The 23,286-nt window shown below is 37.4% G+C and overlaps 3 protein-coding genes across 5 annotated transcripts; 1 reads left to right on the top strand and 2 right to left on the bottom strand.

Annotated features, from left to right (window-relative positions):
- Positions 1–2,841: 2,841 nt before the first annotated feature.
- stk16 (serine/threonine kinase 16) lies at positions 2,842–8,164 on the bottom strand. 2 transcript variants are annotated; one of them, XM_004067093.3, is made up of 8 exons: positions 8,054–8,164; positions 7,692–7,815; positions 6,613–6,832; positions 6,399–6,532; positions 5,680–5,767; positions 5,216–5,344; positions 4,971–5,092; positions 2,842–4,605 (listed from the first exon to the last, which is right to left on the bottom strand). In XM_004067093.3, exons 2-8 carry the CDS (start codon positions 7,775–7,777, stop codon positions 4,467–4,469), a joined length of 918 nt encoding a protein of 305 aa, XP_004067141.1. In that variant the 5' UTR covers positions 7,778–7,815; positions 8,054–8,164; the 3' UTR covers positions 2,842–4,466. The 2 variants fall into 2 exon arrangements, with proteins under 2 accessions (XP_004067141.1, XP_011489098.1); XM_011490796.3 differs by lacking the exon at positions 8,054–8,164 and adding an exon at positions 7,898–8,033.
- pcnp (PEST proteolytic signal containing nuclear protein) lies at positions 8,124–10,469 on the top strand. Its single transcript, XM_004067094.4, has 5 exons — positions 8,124–8,228; positions 8,722–8,948; positions 9,059–9,133; positions 9,201–9,256; positions 9,359–10,469. Exons 1-5 carry the CDS (start codon positions 8,183–8,185, stop codon positions 9,468–9,470), a joined length of 516 nt encoding a protein of 171 aa, XP_004067142.1. The 5' UTR covers positions 8,124–8,182; the 3' UTR covers positions 9,471–10,469.
- A 685-nt stretch (positions 10,470–11,154) lies between these two features.
- LOC105357057 (interleukin-18 receptor accessory protein) lies at positions 11,155–22,560 on the bottom strand. 2 transcript variants are annotated; one of them, XR_002292706.2, is made up of 13 exons: positions 22,321–22,560; positions 21,932–22,142; positions 20,219–20,378; positions 19,912–20,080; positions 16,381–16,452; positions 15,974–16,103; positions 15,702–15,856; positions 14,666–14,803; positions 14,185–14,292; positions 13,951–14,094; positions 13,768–13,883; positions 12,853–13,177; positions 11,155–11,836 (listed from the first exon to the last, which is right to left on the bottom strand). XR_002292706.2 is itself a non-coding variant. In XM_020712815.2 (12 exons), exons 1-12 carry the CDS (start codon positions 22,433–22,435, stop codon positions 12,935–12,937), a joined length of 1,761 nt encoding a protein of 586 aa, XP_020568474.1. In that variant the 5' UTR covers positions 22,436–22,560; the 3' UTR covers positions 12,605–12,934. The 2 variants fall into 2 exon arrangements, 1 of the variants encoding a protein (XP_020568474.1); XM_020712815.2 differs by lacking the exon at positions 11,155–11,836 and having other exon boundaries at positions 12,605–13,177.
- Between the last annotated feature and the right edge of the window lie 726 nt (positions 22,561–23,286).

The following is a 23,286-nucleotide window of genomic DNA, read 5'->3' as shown; positions in this document are numbered from 1 at the left end:
CTAAAGATGTCCTGGAATTTAGGTCAGTGAATCAGATCGAATTGTTCAAAATGAACCAATATCGACTGCGAATCGTATCGTCAACAACAAATTATTACATGAATCGAATTGTTGTTTAAATGAATTGTTACACCACTAATAAAGAGCCACCTATACATTCCTGGAGACCCCCCAACCATAAGTCATGACTTCTAGAGGAAGAAATAAAGATGAAAGACCACATCAACATACAAAGATTAAAGCTAGTATCTTTGGGAAGTCTAATCTTTTTTTGGAAGCTGTGTCTCTTTTCTCTCAATCACTTGAAGCCTTTTTTTTTGCCTCTTCCTCACAACCAAAGCACAATCCTCCACTATTAAAAGGGTTGTGATGCCTATAAAAGAATTCACAACTTTCGACCTGTCCTGACCTTATAAGGGGAGTAAAAACCATCGCTACCCCCCTGCCCCCAACTCTGATGTTAAAAGACTTATTGTGGAACTCCATTTCATCTAATCACTTGGCAAGAGAGTCTTGCAGCATCTAAATAAAAAAAGAATAAATAAAAAAAGTTCCTGGGCCACCATATTGCTTTCACCTTTGAAGATGAAATTACCCGAAAAGCTGTTACAAATCAATATAATCAATGCAATCAGCTAACTGACACAAGCAATCTCCTGCCAGGGAGTAAAAATACCCCCAGCGGAGATCTTTCAATCTCTGGAGCCATAATTGCCCCTGAGGGTGACGTTAGGGTGTAGCTTTTTGTACACTTAATTAAATTAGCAAGCTCTGTGGACAGGGAGGGTGGCTGATTTCACAGAGAACGAATAGGTCTGGCTATGCGCCAGTAATTAAGGCAATACCTTTTGTGATTACACCAATCCCCCCTAATGAACTCATTATGCATTTTAACCCAAACACTCCCATGAATTAATGGGCGCACAGAAAGCTCCTGGGTAGAAAGAACGCCCTGATAACAAGCAAAGTCATAACTCATCTACTCAGAAGGGTGGATGGCAGTGCCTATATTTCTCTGTCAGCTGCAGCCCAAACTAGTTTGGCCTTGAGTGACGGCAAAAGTTCTGAGTCACATAAACTGTCAGGAAAACATCTCCTTCCACTAATGTTTACCATGTTCAAGGATCTTCTGGCTGACAAAATCTTTTTCTTCTTCTTGTACATTGAAGATTTCCATCACCATTTATTTAACAGATTTATTTAACAGGAGCAACCTGATCATTAAATGATTCACAACTTGACACATCACCTCATGTATAAATATTTAATCTGTTCAACGCTTTAAGGCCTTGAATGTATATTTATTTGAAGATGATTTGGTTTGCATACAGATCCAAACCCATTTTATTTAAATGCCTGGAAAAGGATCTAAACTGAAGCAAAAATCTAGATGAATTGGTCTTTGTTATCTTGGTTTGGGATTTTTGGCTAATGCCTCAGCAGCCTTGACTGCATCCGGACGACCTGAACCAGGAATCTTTTGGAAAATGGAATCAGATTCCAGATCATTTTTCAAATGAAAATATGTTAAGGGAGCACTATAAGCATCTGGTAAGGTATATTATATCAACTGCAAAGATAAAAAGGACACTTCTTGATGTTATTTACAAAGACAATTAGTACTCATTATTAATAAGCAGTTTTTCAAATCAAGAATATTTCAACAATTTTTTATGACTAAACTATTTCAAAAGACTGGTTAGCCTTTCAATTGATAATTTTTTTTTAAAAAAAGCTCCAGGAAAATGCTGATTACCACAAAACAACTTGTTTATTCAAAGTTTATGTAGAAAGAACAGTCACATTTAAAATCAGGAGGGGTAGACTGTGTTGTGGGCAACAATTTACTCGATAAAGCAACCCCCCAAGATACCAACAAACCTCAACAAACCGACTACATAAATACCATAGTCCAAGAATGAATTAAAATGAGCAACCTTGACAATTGTGCGACATATTAGTCAATTATGAATTTTGTTAAGTCAGTGATTGCTTTAGATTCTCTCAGATGCTGTAGATCACATATGTCAAACTAAAGGCCCGGGGGCCAAACGTGGCCCTCCATGTCATTTTATGTGGCCCCCGAGAGCATGAAAATTTTTGATTTCTTAAAATGAAAAATAAAAATTGGTGTGTATTTATATATATATATATAGGGGGAATCTGCCTTGAAATATCAGATTGGGCAACTATACATTAGGACTTAAACACTGTCCATATAATCTAACCTGACAGAATCAAATTTAAAAGGATTTATGATAGAGTAACAAGCAAACATATGTTTTCTATGCAACTGTAATTGTCACTTTCAAAAGTTATAATAAATAAATAAATTAGTTGTTTAACATTAAGGAGTAGTTACATGTATGTTTCATTACATTTAGTTACATGTATAAGTTATATCCGGCCCTTTGAGGACAGCTGCTATACTGATGTGGCCCTCGGTGGAAATGAGTTTGGCACCCCTGCTGTAGATCGAAGAGAATCCACAACAATCAGCTGCAACAATAAAAAAAGAAGCAGGTAATTCAGCTAACATAGTGTTATAAGGATGTGTGAGAGCAAACAGCTGAAATGTTAAGGTCAAGGTTTTTGTGTGGAACTGCTTTCATTTTAATCCCAGAGGCCTTTACAGCAACAGCACTGACTTGTGGCAGCTGGATACTACTGCTTAGAAAATGCAGGTGAATCTACGAGCCCTTCAAATCTTAAATACAATGATTTTTATCATTTGTACCGTAGTTAGTTTATATATTCAACAAACTGTTTAAAGCTTTAATTTGCTTTACTTAAAAGGTTTTAAAAGCACCATCATATTTAAATAACCACTCACACCAGGTGTGTAGATATTTTCTCTTTATTTGTGTTTTAAAATATGAATAAAGGACTTTTCATCATCATCAAAAGCACACAATAATATCTGGTACCTTTACCAATACGAATAGAACTTTTTGTCTTTCGGATGCAGCATTAAACCTTTTTCAATTTGCGGTTCACAACAACACAACAGTTCATTATACTGGCTAAATCCAAACTTTGCAATAACACATAGTATCCTCAAACATTGTATAGTACTCCCAAAATACAGTTCAAATATGATGTCTACAAGCTAACTGAGCAGAATATTTTAAAGGTGGTCAAACAGTCCTAAATTACTGCACTACAGTCACAAAAAAAGCATTCAATTTAAATGCCCAAAAGGTTTTTACTGTCAAGACATTTTAAAGGTAGAGTTTAGGTTCAGAAACGAAAGCCAGAGGATTATGGGAGAACCCTGAGAGAACACAAGTCTGATTATTACAAAGAAAACAAGAATAAAACACAGGAATCAGTGGAATGGAAAAGACTGTTTAAAAACACAATACAAAGTGAAGTGACAGAAAAATATATTCCCTCAATTATTTCCAACTTAAAATAAACAGATGTTACAGTTTGTAACAATTGTGATCGAAGGACAGCCTTGTTTTTTTTTAAATAAAAGAATAAACATGGTGCTCCTCTAGACAGAACATGAACAGTCACTGGAATGAACATAGAAGCTTCCTGAAATATAAAAGACAAAGTGAGCAGCATTTAACTCCTAAAATTAATCCCTAAAGGAGTAAACGAACAATTAGCTATTGTATTTTATAACTCATTTATGTTATGTACAATTACTAAAGCTCATTGACACAACCGTGTTGTAATGGTGGGCTAAATAAATAAAACTGAATTATTGAATTACATGAGCCCAGAAGTGAAAGTAATCCGAAATCCAAAGCAGAGCTTTAATGTGTACGTTTTCGTTTCATATCAAAATCTAAAAATACTACTTTAAACAAAAGTTTATACATTTTTAGAAGAATAGTTGTTAAAGCTGCTGCCACTAGAGGGTAGACGTCAACTTAGAAGAACTAATAAAAAGGATAATAGTGAGCCTTGCTCCATCTGGGGGACAAAAATAGTTGCAGTTTCTTGCATTCACTGAATTATTTCTTCACTTTTCTCCACGGAATTAACCGAAACGAAACAACCACATAAATATGCTTGGATTTGATTCTCTTGCTTTCAAACAAAGCTGGTCAAATCTGTCTCCACTGCAAATTTTAAAGTGAGGTGGATCCAAAACACATGGAGCCATCAGACACATGAGCAGCACCTCATTTAGGTCTCAGGAAGAACAAATACACAGATTTTTCAAAATAAAGGTTGCCAAAAAAAGAAGCATTTTTTTTCTGACATCACCAGAAATAATTGCACTGTGGAAAATATTTATAGATTTAAGGCATTTCACATTCTTCAAATAATTTAGTGAGTTAAAATAAAGGCTAAAAGAAAGCTTTGATCAGATAAAGTGGAGGATGAGGCTTTTGTTGCCAACCGTCCCATGGAAAACCAGCTTTTTAGATTTAATTCTTCAAACAAACAAAAAAAGAGAAGTTCACTGAGGCGTGTAAAGGTTTGGTCTCTGCATACAGTGGATCCGATCAGACCATGTTGGTTTCGGTGTTCGGACTGCGATTTTGCAGGTCTTGAACCTGGTCAAGCACCCAACTGATGTTCGGTCGCTCTTGGGGATTTGAGACCATTATGGAGCTGAGCAGCACCTGCAGACCTGATGAATACCTGTGAACAGGTCAAGAGAATATCAGCCAACACATCCTCCATTCACAATTTAGCTTATACTGAGGGGAAAAAACGTGACATGAATCACAAAAACCCAGCATGTTAGGGGATTCACTTTAGCTTGGGTGTACTCTGCTTAGTGACAGCAGCATTTAAATGCCACTGGTGACCATAAACCCTCATTTTATAGTCATCATAAGAAATTTCTTGCAAGTTTTTCTTCCAAAATAAATCCAAAGTCTGTTTATTTTTTTGATTTTTTTTTTAACAAGCACTAAAAACGTCAGCAAAATATTTTTTCTTTTCTTAAACTTCTGAAAGGAATAAAGGAGGTTAACAGATCGACAAAACCCTCCAATAATGACCTGCAAGATGGCGGGATGCTGACTGGATTCTGGACAGCCAGAGCAACGCTGTCGCCCTTCTGAAACACCAGATCATAAGGGCCCTCCAACATCATCATGCAGTACAGCACACAGCCGAGCGACTGAAGGAAAAGCAGAATCAAAGGAGAGGCCGGCTTCAGTCATTTTCTCCAGAGGTTTCAGAAAAAGCTGCTCCAGAAAAAGGCAGGTACGAGTCCTTGAGGACAGTGGACTTGCAACGTTACCCAGATATCAGTGCGCTCATCTATGATGCAGTGGCTCTCTACGTGGAAGAGCTCAGGAGCTCTGTAGGAAATGGTGCAGCGCTGGGCCGCCCAGTCCTGTAGGGTCATGGCCTCTCTGGATCCTTTCACCTGGGAAGGAAAAATGGGTCATTAAAAGTAAAGGTTCATTTAAAGATGTGAAGGTTTAGGAGGAAGTTAGTTTTTAAACAAATAGCTGACATTTAAAGCTGGTTTGCTAAGAAATACTAAAAAAAACGATTTTCACATCCAGAGGGAGAACAAGGTCAACCATTGAAGCACTTGTACATCTTTGAAATTCATCTGTTTTCTAGGATGAATAACTCAATAATGACAGTTTACTAACGTTCTTTTAACTGTTTTTGTCATTTTAATAACAGTATGTACTGTATATGTGCATTTTAAATGTAGTTGGTTAAATGTGTTTAATCTTTTTACACGCTCACCTCAATTCTCGCACGATTCATGGAGCCCAGATCCATCAGTAACGGTTTGTTATTCTCATCCAGAAGCACATTTGTGGGCTTTAGATCTCTGTCAAATCACAGAACATTGCATGTGTTCATACAGTTGGAGCTCTTAAACATTCTCAGAAGCGAACTCCATCACACCAAGTCCTGGACTTAAATCCAAGCATTTAAGCCAAATATCAGCAAAACCCACGATTTTAAACTCAAACAAGATAATACAGAACTAGCCTCGTCTTGTATTTTGAGTGTAATTTACTCTATCAAAAATGAAAACCTTAGACTACAAAATAAGTAACACTGATACATTACAAGGGGACAACTATAAAAACCCATTATTGTAATTTGATTATTTCATTCAAGTGAAGCTTTGGCACAATTTTGCTAACAAAGACCAATAGAAATGGTCGCATTATCATTTCATCTTTTCATTTCAGTCAGATTTACCATCCAGAATCCTCACTATATTTAATTTCAGATGACTCCTCTGCTATTTCCAGGGTCTAACTACCGTAAGACTTTTATACAATTGCGTTACATCTTCAATCATAGTTTCTCTTTTAGTTTAAATTTTTAAAATGTGAAAACCCTCCACGCTAAAATAGGAGCAATGTTTGGCTTTATTTATAAAGTTACTGAATTAGCTTTAGATGAAGCTTTATGCTGGATTTCCACCGCTGCCTGTGGAGATAAATTACCTGTGTGCGTAGCCTTTTTCATGAATAGCCTTCAATCCAGAACAAATTCCACGGAAGATTTGCAAAATCTGTTTTTCAGGCATTGAGCTCCCTTTGTCTCTTAGTTTCTCCAGAACAGACCACAGACTTCCTTTCTGTTTACATGTAAAGAAAATGGAATTAAATCACTTTATACATGCTTGTAGTCATTCTGGAAGATGCTTGAACAACTCACACTCATATACGGCAAAAGGAGCCAGGCTTCCGTCTTCCCTCCAGCATCGACGAAAGTGTGTGACACCAAGCTTAGGATGTTGGGATGACTGAACATCTGATGCATTTCCACTTCGGTCTGAGCCTCCTTGCGACCTTCCCGGTCATGACACAAGATTCTCTTCAGGGCGTAAAAACGCCCATCTTTTGCCCCTTCAACCAGGTCAACATAGCTGAAGCCTCTGTGGGTGAAAAAAAGAGAATGACTCAGAAGAAGCAAATGCTTTGAAGGTTAAAAGTAACAAAAACAGAATAATAAGAAAAAAATATTCATTCTTACTTAAATTTAACTAAAAAAAAAAACCTCACTGGAATTAAACATTAAATTGTCAAATGAAGATATATTTTTAGGGTCCTTATTTATTTATTTTTATCATCCGGGGATGTGTAAGGCTAGTTAGTCGTTATTGTTGAGCTTGGCTTTCAGTTTTCTTAAATGACATGATTTCCTGTTAGGGAGGAGCCACATATCTGCAGGTGTTGTTCATTTACCTCATAAATCAACACCTCTTGCCCCAGCAGAGGAATGTTGGATGAAGTCAAGGAAGACTGTCTGATTCAATGAGTTATATTTGGTCTGATTATCCCTACGTATTGGGGCTTACTCTGTGAAATCCCCACCAAAGTCAAATTAGGTAAAGATTTCAAAAAGGTGGCATAGAATTTGAAAAATAACATTTCTTAAAAACTTGTCAGCATTTCAGACAGAGGTTTGTTATCCTACAAATAATAAAAATAGGAGTATTGTAATGTTTTTGCATCACAGAACTCATTTTCTATAAATAAATGTTAAAAAAATACATTTTTAACTCATTTTTATAATAGTTTTTAATAACTGTGTAAAACTGCAGATGGAAATGAACTGAAAGAGCTTTATGTGCTGCAAAGGATGCTGTGAATAATACTGACATACATGATTCCGGTTAGATCAACTTTATCAACCTGTTCATATGCCCATAAAAGGGTTTATTTGATATTAAAAATAGGTTTGATTACAGATGAAAAATGTCAGTAGGGACTTAAACATACATCAACACTCACCCTTCATCAAGTTTCTGAACAAAATAATATTTTTTGTTGTCAATGGTCATGGAGCCACGGGAACATACACACAACGACTGCCCCATCTCGTTTGCTACATTCTTTAACCCCAACCTCGGATGATCTAGAAGAAATAACAACGGTAACGACTTAAATAACATAAATGTGGCATTACGACTAGCTTGGTAAAATATTTTAAGTAGTACCAGCATGATAGCGAAAACGATGAATAAACTAAGATGGCAGAACAACACATAGAAACACTTTCACAGAGTAAATTTTACTGAAATGTAGCACGTTATATTGTGACAAAATCCCTGATAAAACGAGCAGATTTACGCAAATCCTTCCTTTAGTCTCACCATTTTACATTTTCGTCAAGTTAGCTTGGTGTCATCTTGCCGTTCTTCCTCTTCCTGCGCTAATTACATGCTGGTTTAACCCATAGCGCCACCCAGCGGCAAGAACCGGAAAACTCCATAGAAGCGACGATGGCGGATAGCAAGCAAAACAGGAGAAGTTACACCGACGACGGAGGTGATATTTGTGCAGTTGCAATGGTTTTAAAAATGGTAGAAAATTTCAAATTGTTTAGCAATGTTTTAATTTATCTGCCTATTATTGATTAAAACGAAGTGGATGCGTGCATAAAGTTTTAACGAAACAACTTCATCATCATCATGCTAGCTTTTAGGTAGCTTGTGCAAGAAATGTAATCCCTTAGACGTCAGTCATGTTATCCTGTTGTTGTGTTTAAGCTAGCTACGTAACATAGTAAACCATTGCTCCGTCCAAAGTGTCATATCTCTCTATCTTTTTTCTTTTTTTAAATTGTGAGCATGCTAATCAAACGTTAGCCAAGCTAATTTCAATTAGCCAGGCTTAAGCTAGTCAGCAGCTCTAGTGGCGTTAATTGTTTTTCTCCGTCGCTTTGTGTTTTCATAAACGCCACAAAGGTAGACATAAATGAATAATTTTGAAGTCCCAGATAACATTTGTTCACCCTGTTGAGTTGTCTCGCCTCAAGCAGGGCCGCAGGAGGAGGGAGACAGAGTGAAAACTAAGCCTGTCTCTTGTAGTACTGTGGGAGGCGATGGGGCCGCTTACAAACGTACATCCCAGCACCTCTCTGCTGAAGAGGAGGACGAGTCTTCAGAAGACCCGCCGGCACCTCGCAAAGTCTCCAAATTGGGCTTTAGCATGAGCAGCCAGGCGGCAACCAAATCAAACGCCATATCTATCAAACTTGGAGCAACGGTGAGAAGCAGGAATTGCCTTTTTTTGTGTGTTGGAAATCCACATCCATAGAATTTTCCCCTCCATTTTGTCCAAATGTTGTCGTCTTTTTCTCTGGTTTGTGTTTTTAGAAGCCCAAAGAGCCTGTCCCATCACTTCCACCAAAGAAGCCAGCATTGGCATCTGTTTTTAACGACAGCGACGATGTAAGTTGACACACGCCTCACACGTGAAACCTCGCCGTTCAAAGTTAATATAGTTTCTGTCTAACAGAGTGAACCAGAAGAGATGCCCCCAGAAGCAAAAATGAGGATGAAGAACATTGGGAGGTAGCTGCACACTTGAAAATTTCCTGCCTTTGCTTTTGTCCCCCCATGCCCTCTATGTCTTTGACCTTTTAGATAAATAAGCTACTGTTTTTTATTTTTTAGGGAGACACCAACATCTGCAGGACCTAATTCCTTCAACAAGGGCAAGCAGGGCTTCTCTGATCATCAAAAACTTTGGGAGCGAAAGATAAAAGCTCAAGGAGACAAACTGTAAATCAAAACCACACGTACTCACCATCAGGTTACTTTACATCCATGAAGGGTAAATGTTTTCTGACTTGGTTTTTGTACCTCGTCATCTTTATCAAGACGCTACAAGAATACATTTTGTTTGCTGTGGTTGTGGTTAAATTTGTGCTTCTGAACAGTAATGCTGAAAGGTAATCGGAAACTAGAGAATTGCCAATCCCCTCTGTCAAGACAGTGTAACCCACTTCTGGGGGAAACAACAAGAGCCACAACATTGTCAACTGTTCACCGCAATTTCTTTCAATTGACTCGGTGAAAAGATCTCATACAAAACAATGCGTTGTTGTTTTTTTTCCCCTTTGAAATAATTGTTCTCATCTGGAGCTAGTTCAACTTTGCTGCATGTTTTCTGTTTGTGTATAAAATGTACATAAAGTTGTGACAATGTTTTATTTTTGAAATTACAAATTGGGAGTGTGTCATGTAAAGCTTAAATGTTATGCAACTAGACAAGACACATTATGCACCCTTTGGTTTGTGTAAGAACGTCTATGTACAACTTGTTTTTGCCTGTTTTGCTCTAAAAGACGCTTTGTAATTCTTGCCTTGTGTTAGCTTGATAAGATCTTGGTACCTGTATTTTTTTAGCAACTTCATATTCTCCTATGTTGTTCCAAATTGGGAAACCTTTGCTAAAAATGTGTGATTATATTTTGACATTTTTTCCCAGCTGTTGGCTCATTCAGTCAGCGAATAAATCAATACAATTTTGCTGGTAGACACTATTAAACACTTTCTTTTTAGTTTCTATATGTTAAGCACCAAGTAAGTGCTTTCATATGCTCTTCATTGCTACTTTGCTATGTATTCAGTCCTTTTATTTTTGGGTAAATGTCCAACCGCATTGATTTGTAATGTGCCTAAAGCTCACCGATTCCCCTTCAAACAAAATCTGGTCTTTGTACATCTTTGTGGTTTACCTAAAGTTTGTGCAGTCATCTCCAAATAAATATCAGAAACATCACTTGCAGTATTTTCCTTTTGTCAAAAACATGCTACTCCCTTCAGTGGTCGCCAAAGCAAACCTGATTTCTAAAACATAAACCGTAGATTTGGTGGCTGTTGCTTGGTAACCCTGAGTTTCAGCTCTGTCCTTAGGTTTTCTATAGCAGTGGTCCCCGGGCTGCAGACCGGTACCGATACGTGGGTCATTTGCTACCGGGCCGCACAGAAAAAATAACTTGCGTGACTTCCGTTTTATTTATTTCGGAATCTGAAAGATGTTTTATTTTGAAAAATTGCCCGATTCTCTGTTACATCCGTCTGTTACTCTTGACGCAGGCCAATTCGCTCGTCTCGGTCACGTTATAGGATACCACTAAAATAAAACCCATGAACTAGCAAAATGAATAAAAAACAAACATCTTTGGAAAGTTTCTTTGTCAAGTGGAAATGGCCCAGCCAGGAGACAGAAGAGGAGCCTTCCACTTCCAAAAAAAGAAAGCTACATTTAATAGACAGTATCAGTAGTCCTAGTTAAAATACGGATTTATCCCAACGGGAGATTCCCTCGAAACATTCAGCATTGTGGTGAGTTGGATTTTCCATGCACTTATTTTGAAGGCATGTTTAATGTTTAATAATAGCGACCAGAGAGTTTTGCAGGCAGAGAGGATGTTGCTCATGTCATAATTCGTGTTTATTGTTATGTTTAGAAAATACCACAGTTTTCATGCAAGTCATATTTTGTTGTTTTGTAGTGGAGGTCACGTGCACGTTTGGTCTGCTGTCGGAATTCCACAGGCTGGAGGGGTTACTGTCGGAGCCGGCATCACAGGGAATCAAATCAATCCCCTTTGCCTGCTTTGGTCAAAATCGGGTTGAGCATGGGTCTTTCTTTTTGCCTACGGGTCCTTTCATCTGGCAGTTATGTTGTTTCTCCCTTAGTTATTTCTTCCTGTTGTGTTTACTTCTTTTTAGCACCATGAGTGTGGGAAGGGGACAGGATGGTGACACTTGTGCGATGTACAATGTTTAGCATGTCAAAATGAAAGTGCAGAGTACGTCTTATCACATGTCTCTGCCTTTATTGCAGCGTGTGTCTGCCACATATAACATACCGGTCTGTGAGAATTTTGCAAGACATCAAACCGGGCCGTGGTGCAACAAAGGTTGGGGACCGCTGTTCTATAGGATTCAAGTCAAGAGAAACGATGGGCCACTCCATGACCTTGAGATGCTTCTTCAGCCATTCCTTGGTTGCCCTTGCTGTATGTTTTAGTTCTTATCCTGTTGGAAGACCTTTTCATAAGCCTCCGGGCTTAAGGAGGGAAGGAGGTTTCACTTAGGATTTGATGGTAAGTGACTCCACACATCCTCCCATCAGTAGCCCTGTGGAGAAAAACACCACCAAAGCATAATGTTTCCACCTCCATGCTTGACAGTGGGCATGGTGTTTTTGGGGTCATAGGCAACATTTCTCTTCCTCCAAACACGGCAAGTTGAGTTGATGCCAAAGGCCTCAATTTTGGTCTTCACTGACCACAGCACCTTCTCCCAGTCACTAAATCATGAAGGTGTTCGTTGGCAAACTTCCAGCAGACCTGCACATGTGCCTTCTTAAGCAGGGCTGTCTTGAGAGCACTGCAAGATGTTAAACCATTGTGGTGTAAAGTATCAGCGATGGTTTTCTTAGGGTCTTTGTTCATAGCTGCTTTGAGATCATCAACTAACCCCTACCGTGTTGTTTTAGGTCTATTTCTCATTGTTCTTATGATCATGGAAACCCAGCCAGGTGAGATCTTGTTTGGAGCCCCAGACCTATATGTGGATTGATGGTCATGTTGTAACAATTGCACCAACATTTTTCATCTTAACCCCCAGCTTCTTGCTGATGGTTTTGTTGTCCATCACGGTCTTCTGCAGGTCTACAATCTTCTCCCTTTAATCCATTAAAAGCTCTTCCGTTTTTCTCATGTTGAAGAGTTTGGAGTCTGACTGATTCTGTGGACAGGTGTATTTTCTACAGGTGATTATTTCCAACAGGTGTCTTCAGTTCAAGTGACAAGTTGATTAGGAGAGTCTATATGAAGCAGAACTCGTAATGGTTACAAAGGGATCAAATATTAATTACCTCAATGAAATCCAGATACATTTACATAAATTCTTCAAATTTGATTTCTTGATTTTTAATCTTTCACAGTTCACATGAATCTACCATTAAGTTAACAGACAGCTCCTTTTCAGGTGGGCAAACCTACAACATCAGCAAGGGATGAAATACTGATTTCCTCGACTGTATAAGAACCAACCTCTGCTTAAAGTTTCTACAATCAGACGAGTAGAAATTACACATTACAATTTCCCCCAAAATTTAATTTTTCTTATACAGTATTGTCCAATATTACCTGTATAAACAGTGAATGCAGTCCTTGCTGAATAGAAAAAGGACTCAGCTGTCTTTTGTTGCAGAAAATCTCATCCCAATCCTTAAAGTCCGCACTCCATGGTTGCAACCTGTCTCTTTCTGCTTTGGGGCATGGCTTTTCTCAAAGATCTCCAGAAGTTGTCAACAGCCCTTAAAGATGTTTTTGAGCTGTAATTCAGCCGAGGCAACACCTTCAAGGCCGTCTGGACAAGTCGCGGCAGCGGCAGGTGTGACGGAGTCAGGAATGCTGAGGTTTCGCTTGTCCGTATTAATAAAAGTTTAAGGGAAGACTTTTGCAGCAAAGCCTGGAATATGGAAAAAGCAGATCAGTAAAAAGTTAAATACGTTTTTATGACAAGCAGCTGCATGTAGAGGATGACAATGGGGTTTATTAAAATTTGGGAATTTAATTTTGCACAAAAGCACATCTTATTGTCTGTGAAAATGTATTCACTCAGGATGGTTTCATTGCAGAGAAGTGTTTTAAAAAGTTTATCTGAACTTTTTTTTTACTTTAAGATGTTTCAACTTAAAAAACAGAGTCCAGATAAACTTTTTAAAACATTTTCTGCTAACTTATTGAGACATTTTTCCCCTAAGAAAGTTTATTGCATTGTCATATCTAAGATAAACATTGTACATTTCAATAATTAAAAAAATATTTACAAAGTTATGACAATTTACATACAGCCATTTACTGATAACCCAACCAAGCTTCTTTGGGCAACATGATTATGTAAAATACACAAATGATTACAAATATCAAATATATAATCTCTGCTTTGTAACTTCTGCCACCACTTCCGTAATTAAACAAGTTGAAAAATACATAAAAGGTCGCTCTGGTAATTGAAACCATTGTTAATTCACCCTGTGAGGATTCATGTTGACCAACCTGAATGCCTGACTCCAGCACAAACACAGCGCTGCTGTCAGCCAGGTAGTCAGCTGAGAGGACACACACAAGCATTCTGCTTCTCTTAATTCCAAGAACCACATCATTTGTATACGCTGGAAAACAATGCAACAAACTGTGAGAAAATGATAGATGGATTTGATGGTTGTGGGTTGATCTGACCTCCTCCAGGAAGAAGGTCCCTCTCCGGTAAACACAGGCGATAACCCCAGTGGACCTCCAGCACATGAGGGAGCAACACCTCTAATGGTTTCAGGGTGGATTTACTTTCCTTGCAACTCATCAGCTTCTTATTCGAAAGATGTTCTGGCATCACAAATCAACCAACAAAAAAGAGAAATAAGTGGTTTTGTTGGTGTGTAGATGTTTAAGATCAAATCAAATGTGTGGATTCACCTTCCTCATTACAGTCACATCCTGATCTGGATGGAAGGGTTAATCCTTGAGTCCCTTCTGCTGACAAAGAGCTCCAAACAAACGACAAAAACACATCATACTCCTTCTCTGAAAAGAGAAAGAAGAACTATATAATGAAATGAAATATCAAAACTATGAGCAGCTGTGTTCACACTGCCCTGACATTAGCTTCAGGTTGTTTGCTAATGCCTGAAGCTACAGTTCAGGTTCCAGAGTCTGCATATGGAATACTGGCACGTCTCCAAACAAATGAAGTCAATATCATGAAAAAAACTAGGATTAGCAAGAACATACTAAAAACATGTAGCAGAGCAAGAATGGTCATTCTGACAAACAGAATGACCGAGTAATAGCTGTTTATTCTTAATACAACTCTTGGAGCTGGTGGGTACTTCCGATTTCAAACACGGGAGGAGTAACTCAGTCCAGTTCTCATATACAGCCAATGGCGTGTTCTTACCCCCATCATGTCGTCGATGTTGGAAGTGGGATCTGTACATGAGCTGGATTTCCAACCATTTCACACGCAGGAGGATTCCCAGCCAAACTACCAGCAGGAAAGCAGCAAATGGATATCCAACCAATGGTGGCCAGTTAACTGAGAACACACAGACAACTCTGGCATGAATTGGCAGACACTGATTATTTTTTCCATGTATAAATAATTTAAGCTGTACTGCAGGCAAATTCTGCAATGATGTTCCACAAGGCTCAAAACTAGGGCCAACTCTGTTCTCATTGTACTTGCATGTAGAAAATATGATCAAACATAATTTCAGTATTAATGTACCTCATGGACCTATTAATTTTGTCTTCAAAAGTAAAATGAATTGTTTATTATTAAAGCGTTAATGAATTTATTGGCTGTATTTATCTTAATCCTGAATGATCTGCAAATTTGTTTTTAATTCATGTCACCCAGGTCATCACATTTTATATTCTAACACGAACGGCTAATATCCAATGGCTCACTTGACAAGTTTTATGACAGAAACTTTTCTTTAATTTAAAGGAAAGTTTCCATCTTAAGAAATCATTTGAAAAATAACTTTTGTTTGTTCACTTAAGTGTAAAGCTTCATTTCCTAAAATTGTAAATAATAATATTCAGATTTCCAATCCGTTGCCAATAATATTGATTTAAGAGGGAGCACAGTTTTGTTTGATGGCATCTTTAACATTTCTTTTGTACTCCAAAATTAGCAGTTTAGCCTTTAAACCATAGAATTTTAAGGTTAAGAGGGAAAGCATCAGTCATTTGGTTTTGTCTTGCAAACTGCTAGTTTGGTATGTTACTCTTTTCAAATAAATAATTTTTGCTTGATAGAGCAGATTTTCTCGAATAAAGGCTGAACTAAATTGACTCTTTTCACACAATTTTTTTCATTCTCTTAGATCAAATTCTGTCTGACTTTGATTGTAACAAGATTTTGATGTGCTTGACAACCATTTTTTTACTTTTAGAAAACACCAGGTAGCAAAAGGATTGAAACATACCTTTAATTTTTTGCTTAAGCTTGATTGTAACGCTGCTGTTTCCCACTGAATTGGTGGCGAAGCAGGTAAAGGTGTGCTTCAAGTGCTGTGGCATCACTTCTGATATGACGGCTGTCTGGATGACTTCAAATACTTCCAGTGTTTCTTGCTTCTGTCTGAATCACAGAAGGGATTTTACCCACAAGCAAGGCAGCGTGTACTGAGTCCTTAAACTCCAGCATGGAGTCAATTGAAATAATATGCATTAAATGTGAATGTAAAAAGTCACTCACTGTGGTGCTTCCATGTGCAGAGGAGTCATATTCTCCATGTTGTGGCCATAATTCATAAACCACTGCACCTTTGGTAGGAAGTCTACTTCAAAATCAAAGAACACCTCGCATGTCAGAGTATGCGGATGACCTGAAAGAGGTTAAACGTTTTACAAACCTCAGAGGGAGAAGAACCACATTATGTCCTACATTTGTCCTTTTATGCCTCAAGAAAATAGACTTTCAAATTGTCCCCTTATGTTAATTAAGACAACACAAATGTAAGCCGCAGTAAAAGGAAACCACAGGGAGGGATAAGTAGAGAACAGATCAGCTGGTTTGAAAAGCTTCGTCACAAGTTGTTATTCACTCGAGTGTTGATTCAAACAAAACTCTCAGTATCAGATGATACATTTCAAAGCACTTACCAAGCTCCACTTCCTCTGTCATGTTAGCAGCAGGATATCTAATCCTAGGACACCTGGATGGTTCTAGATGTGCTGTGTGGGAATGAGAAATAAAGTCATGCGAGTTCATTTTATGAGACAGAATTTATAGAAGAAACAAAAAAAAAAACACGCTACAAGCTCTGCATCAGTATGTCAAAATACATTATTCACTTAAATTAGTTGACTGTTGTAACAGAAAATATGTTATTTGAACTAATTTCCAACGCAACATTTAAACAAGCTATGGTCAAGCTACAATAACCTTTTCTAGTGCATTCTTTTCTTCATGAAAAAAACAGTGACGGCAGCAGAACTTTAAATGAAAGTTTAAAAAAATCTTGTTTTTTTTAAGACAACAAAAAAAACAACATCACAACAATTGTGCTGGAATTGATTTTACATCACTTCCAATATTAAGAGGTGATGTAAATGTGGTTAGAATCAGTTTTGCCTCTCTATGTGTAATATGATACACTTTTAATTTTATTTAATCATATAACTGAATAAATTATTCACTCAAATAATTTTTTTTCTTGTTTTTATTGATCAAGCCGTCACATTCCTATCAGATCCATGAGGATTTTGATCAGAAGAAACCAAAGCAGGATTTTCCATCTTGTTCTGGCTGTTTGTGTCTTCAGCAACATACAATGAAATAAGGCAGAAATGAGAAGATTTTCTTTTTAAAGACTTTTAGTCTTTTATTACCAGTTACATGGGTTAATTTTTAGGATGAGGAGGTCACCAGCAGTAAAAGTTCACCTGAGAGCCACAGGAGAATCAGAATTAACTAACAGCCACAGAGGTCCACAGGTCAGAAGAGTATGGGAGGAAGAAAAAAAAGGAGGAAGAAGCAGCAGAGAATGACACGTTCAGCCAAAAATCTCAAGAAGTGAGGATATCCTGCGTGCTCTACTTCACACAAAACGACCCTGTTGTTTCCTGTGTCATCTCTGAACACTTCTTCATTTTGCTTTCTTCTTTTCATTGTGAGTGTTCCTCTTCATGTATCCCAACAGTCCATGATGTGCCTTCATGCTAGTCTATCCCCTACGTGATCTCATGCATGAAATAATGAGAAAGTACACAAAAGTATCATTTTTCAACACAATTAGGTTGTTGAAAAGATTTAAAGGGTTTAAATTAAAATTTTATATGTTGCACACTTTGGCACTAAGTGTTCCTCGAAGGTTAAAATGCATTACAACCCTGTTTGGTAAAAAAATAGACTCAAGGTCCATTTGCCACAATACAAACAAAATAAATAAAGACTTAAGAATAAAAATAAAAAGCATTCATGATAGTACAAGTATGAAAAACAGTGACATAAAATGACCAATTATCATAAAATAGAATAAAAAAGACTAAAACTTTTGAAGATTAAAAAACGTAAAAGTTTAAAAAAGGCGACCATACCAAAACCTCCAAATAGGGAACTAGTGTCTAAAAGGTCTGTACCTTACATTGGTGAGAGTTAAGATAGTTTCGTTATTTGAAGCATTAAGACGATCAATAAACTATAGATAAATGTCTCAGCAAGCTTGGAGGGTATTAACTCTTGCACTAAAAAAACAAATGAGAGCATGAAAGCATTTAAGAAGTTTACATCAATTTTCTAGGCAAAAATTCTGTGTGTATTTAGAAATGTCTTTTTTATGGCAGATTCATGCACCGCTCTTCTGCCTCTTTTCTAGCAAGACAGGAGGGTTTCTGTGCGAGTGGCACAGTTTAGTAAAACCAACTTCTGAGGTGGGGGTGAACTGTCACAACAATGACTGATAGTTATCAGTCAAACAGTGGTTTTTCAAACACTGACACTTACAGTACAGAAACTAAAAGGACAAACCCAATGAAGAGATAAGAAAGGATCCTTTTGTTGTGGTTTGTGAAGTTGTATTTGTGAAAACTGTCTTTTACAATCTTTGTGATGAATTGTTGAGCTCATAAATGCAACATGCAAACTTCCATTAGTCACATTAAATGTCAAAAACCATTTAAAAATACAATTTTGTGAGGTAACTGCCCAAAATGCTCCAAAACACATTTTTCTTGTGGAGAAATTGACACATTTTGCTCTAATTTGTTGTTCTCAGGTTTAAATTTAAAGACTATCATCTTAATTTAAGTTCGTTTTGAATACCAAGGAGGTAATATTACAAAGAAAGAAGTTAGACATGAAGTGCTGAGCAACTAAAAAGGTCAATTTTTAGCAATTTTCAAATGTTGGGGGATTTTGCTGCTTCAGGTGTAGAGTTGAGTTCTTACTGCACTATCCGGATCACATTGAAAGGCTGTAGAGTTTAGCTTGTGATCTTTTTTGGAAATCATCAGTTTTTTTTAAAGCTCCTGAAACAAGACAGTTTGCTGATCTGGAAAAGCACAGATAAATAAAATCAATTATTATAAATGTCTTTCCTCAGCTCCATCGTATGTATGTGATTATGATTGGTGTATCATCTGCATCATGTGAAAGCTCTCTCTATTTTGTACGAGTTCTCACCCCCTTCCACTGAACCAAGCTACATGAAAGTAAACAAAATGTAATTATTTTAGCCAATGAGAAGGTCATAACAAGAAGCCTGGATATGGACTCATTTGTTAGAGACTTTGGCATAAAAACCAGACAAATAACTGATATAAGCTATGATGTGTGTTTAGAACTAAATAAAGTGATTAAAAAAATCATAAAAAGAATTCAAAGACAAACAAACCCTCAAAAGAATAAATAGCTAAACAGATAGACAAACTTTAAAATACATAAATAAAAAGTGACACAAAAAACATAAAAATAAATGAAAGAGACAAAAACATTAAACCAAAGATAAACTTAAACATAAATAAAAAAAGTGAAACAAAGCATGTAATAAATAAAATAAATAAACAAGATTTTAAAAAATAAAATACAAAATAAAGATGAATAAACAGACAGGCTTAGAAAAAATTAAAGTAACTAAAAATCACTCACTCACTCACTCACTCACTCACTCACTCACTCACTCACTCACTCACTCACTCACTCACTCACTCACTCACTCACTCACTCACTCACTCACTCACTCAAAAATAAATATATTAAAAAAAATATAGCCTCAACACGTCACATTTGTGCCGTCCCAAGCCCGGGTAAATGCAGAGGGTAGTGTCAGGGATGGCATCCTACATAAAACCTTGAAGAAAAGTTGCTCCCCCGATATTCTGTCTGCACCCCCAACAGGGGCTGGCTAGATCCGGCCCTGGTTTCTAGGGGGAATGTGGAATATTTCTGCATCTTTTTTAGTAATATTTATTATAACATGCATGTAAAAAGCAAAAGACAGTAGCCAAAAGGCTTCTCTATGTGTCTGTAGTACAGTATGTGGTTGCATTGAGAGTGGAATAGTGAACATGTTGCTCCAGAACGTTCCCAAAAAAATCTAACTAAACCCAGTCAGTTAAAAGCAGCAAGGGCTCAGATTTGAACACATCCAGAGCTAGTCTTTCTTTCCTGACAAAATTGACACAAAAACTTACATATGACTGTAACGTCAACAGCCCTTCTGTAGGTCCACTGGATTCCTTCTTCCATCAGCTGGCGGTCACAGAAATATAAACCGGTGTCCTCTTCGTAGACTTCACAGAGTCGTAACAGGCCCTCCTCATTGCAGGAGGATCTGCGCTGCTTAGACACAGCTTTGTTACCCTGCAACAAACCACACGGAGGAGAGACTTTGTAATTATTTTAGAGGTTGCTCTGTGACAAAAAGCAAAGAATCTGTAGCAATGTGCGGTCAATGACAAAAAGCTTGATTATGTTAGAATGCCTGTCCCTATACTTTACCTTGAACCAGATGGTGCCCGTGTTGTTACTACAATGGTGGCCGGGACAGTAGATCACCCCCCCTCTACGCACCCTGAGTGTTACCTTGGCTTCGCTGGGCTGATAACATCTCAGAGTGATGCTTTCCACTACCTGCAGAATGATGATGGATCTGCTGCCACTGAAAGGCAAATACCTCAGTTTTAACTTTAAAAGTTTTTTCCTTTCAGTTAAACCTTTATTTACCCAGGTAACACAACAACAACAACATGGAAGCATGTGTTTGGACTGTGAGAGGAAGCTGGAGTGTGTTAAGGCACAGTCATATGGGGCGCCAAATTTAAAAATTCACCTCATCAAAAATGTTGTGACAATTTTACCACATTTAGAGATTTCTTTCCAAATGTGCAGCATTTATGTCACATTTTTTATTGCAAATAAAAGCCATATCTAGGACTTAAGGGGTTTGTACTTTAAGGTAAATCAAAACAACAATCTTAAGGAAAAACATTTATTTTCAATGTATATAATAAATGTAAACATTAAGTCTAAAAATATATCTCAATCCTAAATATAAACATTGTTCTAAATGTAAACATCAACTATAAATGTTAAACACAAATGTAGATGTTAAATGTAAACATTATATCTAAATGCAAAACTAAATATTAAATCTAAATGTATACGTTAAATCTTGTTAAATATACACTCTCTTGTTAGTACCGGATTGGACCCCTTTTGCCCTCAGAACTGCCTTAATCTTTGGTGGTGTAGAGATTCAACAAAGTTCTGGAAGCATTTCTCAGAGACTTAGGTCAATATTGACATGATAGCATCACACAGTTGCTGCACATTTGTCGACTGAACACCCATGATGCCAATTTCCCGTTTCACCACATCCTAAAGGTTTTCTATTGGGTTGAGATCTGGTGACTGTGGAGGCCATTTGAGTCCACTGAACTCATTGTCATGTTCAAAAAACCAGTCTGAGTTGGTAATAAGGGACCAAAAGAGTGCCAAGCAAATATCCCCCACACCATTACACCACCACCACTTGCCTGAACCAAATTCTGACCCTAGTTAGAATTTCACTTCAATCACCTTTCTTCTCCATTCTGATGCTTGGTTTGAACTGCATCAGATCATCTTGACCATGTCTACACGCCTAAATGCATTGAGTTGCTGCCATGTGATTGGCTGATTAAAAATTTCCATTAACGAGCAGCTGGACAGGTGTGCTCAGTAGTATGTCAGGTGAGTGCAAGTCTAAGTGTTTAATTCAAATGTAAATCTAAATTTTCAGTTTGAATATCAAATAACAATGTTGACTTTAAATGTCTGGGCAATATGCTAATGTGACTACGCCCCTCGTTGCAGTCTGTGTCTGGAGGAAAATTTAGTCATAGCTGGCCCTTTGAAACCTGTAAATTTTGAAAGAGCCATTGTTTTACAGAGCTGCAAACAGCAGAAACAGTTGGCAAATGGAAAGTTATTTTTTCTTTGCTCAGTATAGAAATGATCATGACTGAAATTAAGGTTTCCTATGTAAACCTTCAAGCTACGCTTTGAGGCAAAACTGTTAATCATTCAAACTTATTGATAAAATCACTCGTTAAGATCACAGTTGTTTCCCAAAGTGATACAATACTAAGCCTTAATTTAAAATTTAGACAAACATTTTACGTTGAACTGCTTTTATCTAGATGAATCAGTGATATTAAAAGTGGTACTTACGCAGAGAGGCTTGTGTACTTTCCAGAATGGTTCACTCTAGCTACAAACTTCACCCCACAGTCAAAGGTCAGGTCTTTATTTTCTTTTTTATCTTCTCCACTTCTGGACCACACGGTCCTCTCAGGCTGCTCCAAAGATTTAATGCATGGCATCATAAATAGTTCCCCCTCCACGGCTCTGAAGTGCTGATTTGTTGTATTCTGCTGAACACCTAAGCAGAAGCATTAATTAGACCTTACTCTGACCCGTTTCCTTTTGTTTGTTTACAATCTGATGAAACTAAGTCACACCTCATTTTTGCATTCTCACATATTTTACATATGTCTGTGCAACATATATAAAACAGTAAAAAAATTGTGATTATGAAACAGGAGAAATATTTTAAATACCTTTCATTTTCTTTTGGTGTTTTCTAATGCAACATCCCTGTAAAAGAACGGGACAAATCCAATAAAACAGAGCAAATCCAGTTTTCATGCCGCGCTGTAAAATCTCAGACAACATTTGTCACAATGCAGAGGAAATCACACGTCTTTTACATCACAGCAACCCCACCAGCGTTTCTACGGGTGCAATAAGAAGCACTCTTCTCAGTGTCTTCTTAATGTCGTCATAAATGTACTTTCTCATGAAGGAGAAAAGTTTTGTGGTGGAGCATTTTCAGGGTATTTGCAGATCTTTTGGAGGGCGGTAATGAAGAGTTTCCTGTTTGCTTAAGAACAACTTCTATGAAACCAGTTGTTACCCACTTCCTGTAGGAATCTACATTTCGAATTGTGTTCAGGTTTAACTGAATTTTCTGTTTAATTAAACACGCACACTTAACAAATCACTTCATACTACACTAACATGTATGTGATACTTTAGGACTAAAATGGTCTGTAGACCCACTCTGAGGAAAATTATATTTTAATTGTTTTTACCATGTTCTTGTAGCATTTTTCTGATGATGGAGGACATATATAAAGAATATTGAGCTCAAAATAATATTTCTGAGTACTTTTTATAAAATCACAGTAATTCAGGAGCAGACAATAAAACACAGTTTGAGAAAGAGTTTGTTTGTTACGTAGAAAATACACTGGGCAGGACACAAGCTCCCTGCTCTGCTCCATTCTGATGCATCCACTTGCAGACATAAAGGCAGAGGTGGTCGAGGCCAGTTTGACACCTTGGGCCCCTCACCCACCTGCACGCCCCTTTGCAGCCATGCCCCTAATAACTTAAAGCTTGTATACATACAAACAAACAAACAAACAAACACAAGAACAAAATATATTGTATATTTTACTTTATTAATCATATAAGTGATTCAAGTAAAATATACTTGAATAGGTGAATTCACTATTAAGATA

The sequence above is a fragment of the Oryzias latipes genome, chromosome 3 (genome assembly GCF_002234675.1).
Source record: "Oryzias latipes chromosome 3, ASM223467v1".
Lineage (NCBI taxonomy): Eukaryota > Metazoa > Chordata > Actinopteri > Beloniformes > Adrianichthyidae > Oryzias > Oryzias latipes.
Note: the sequence above shows the minus strand (reverse complement) of the source record. Positions and strands in the feature narration are given on the sequence as shown.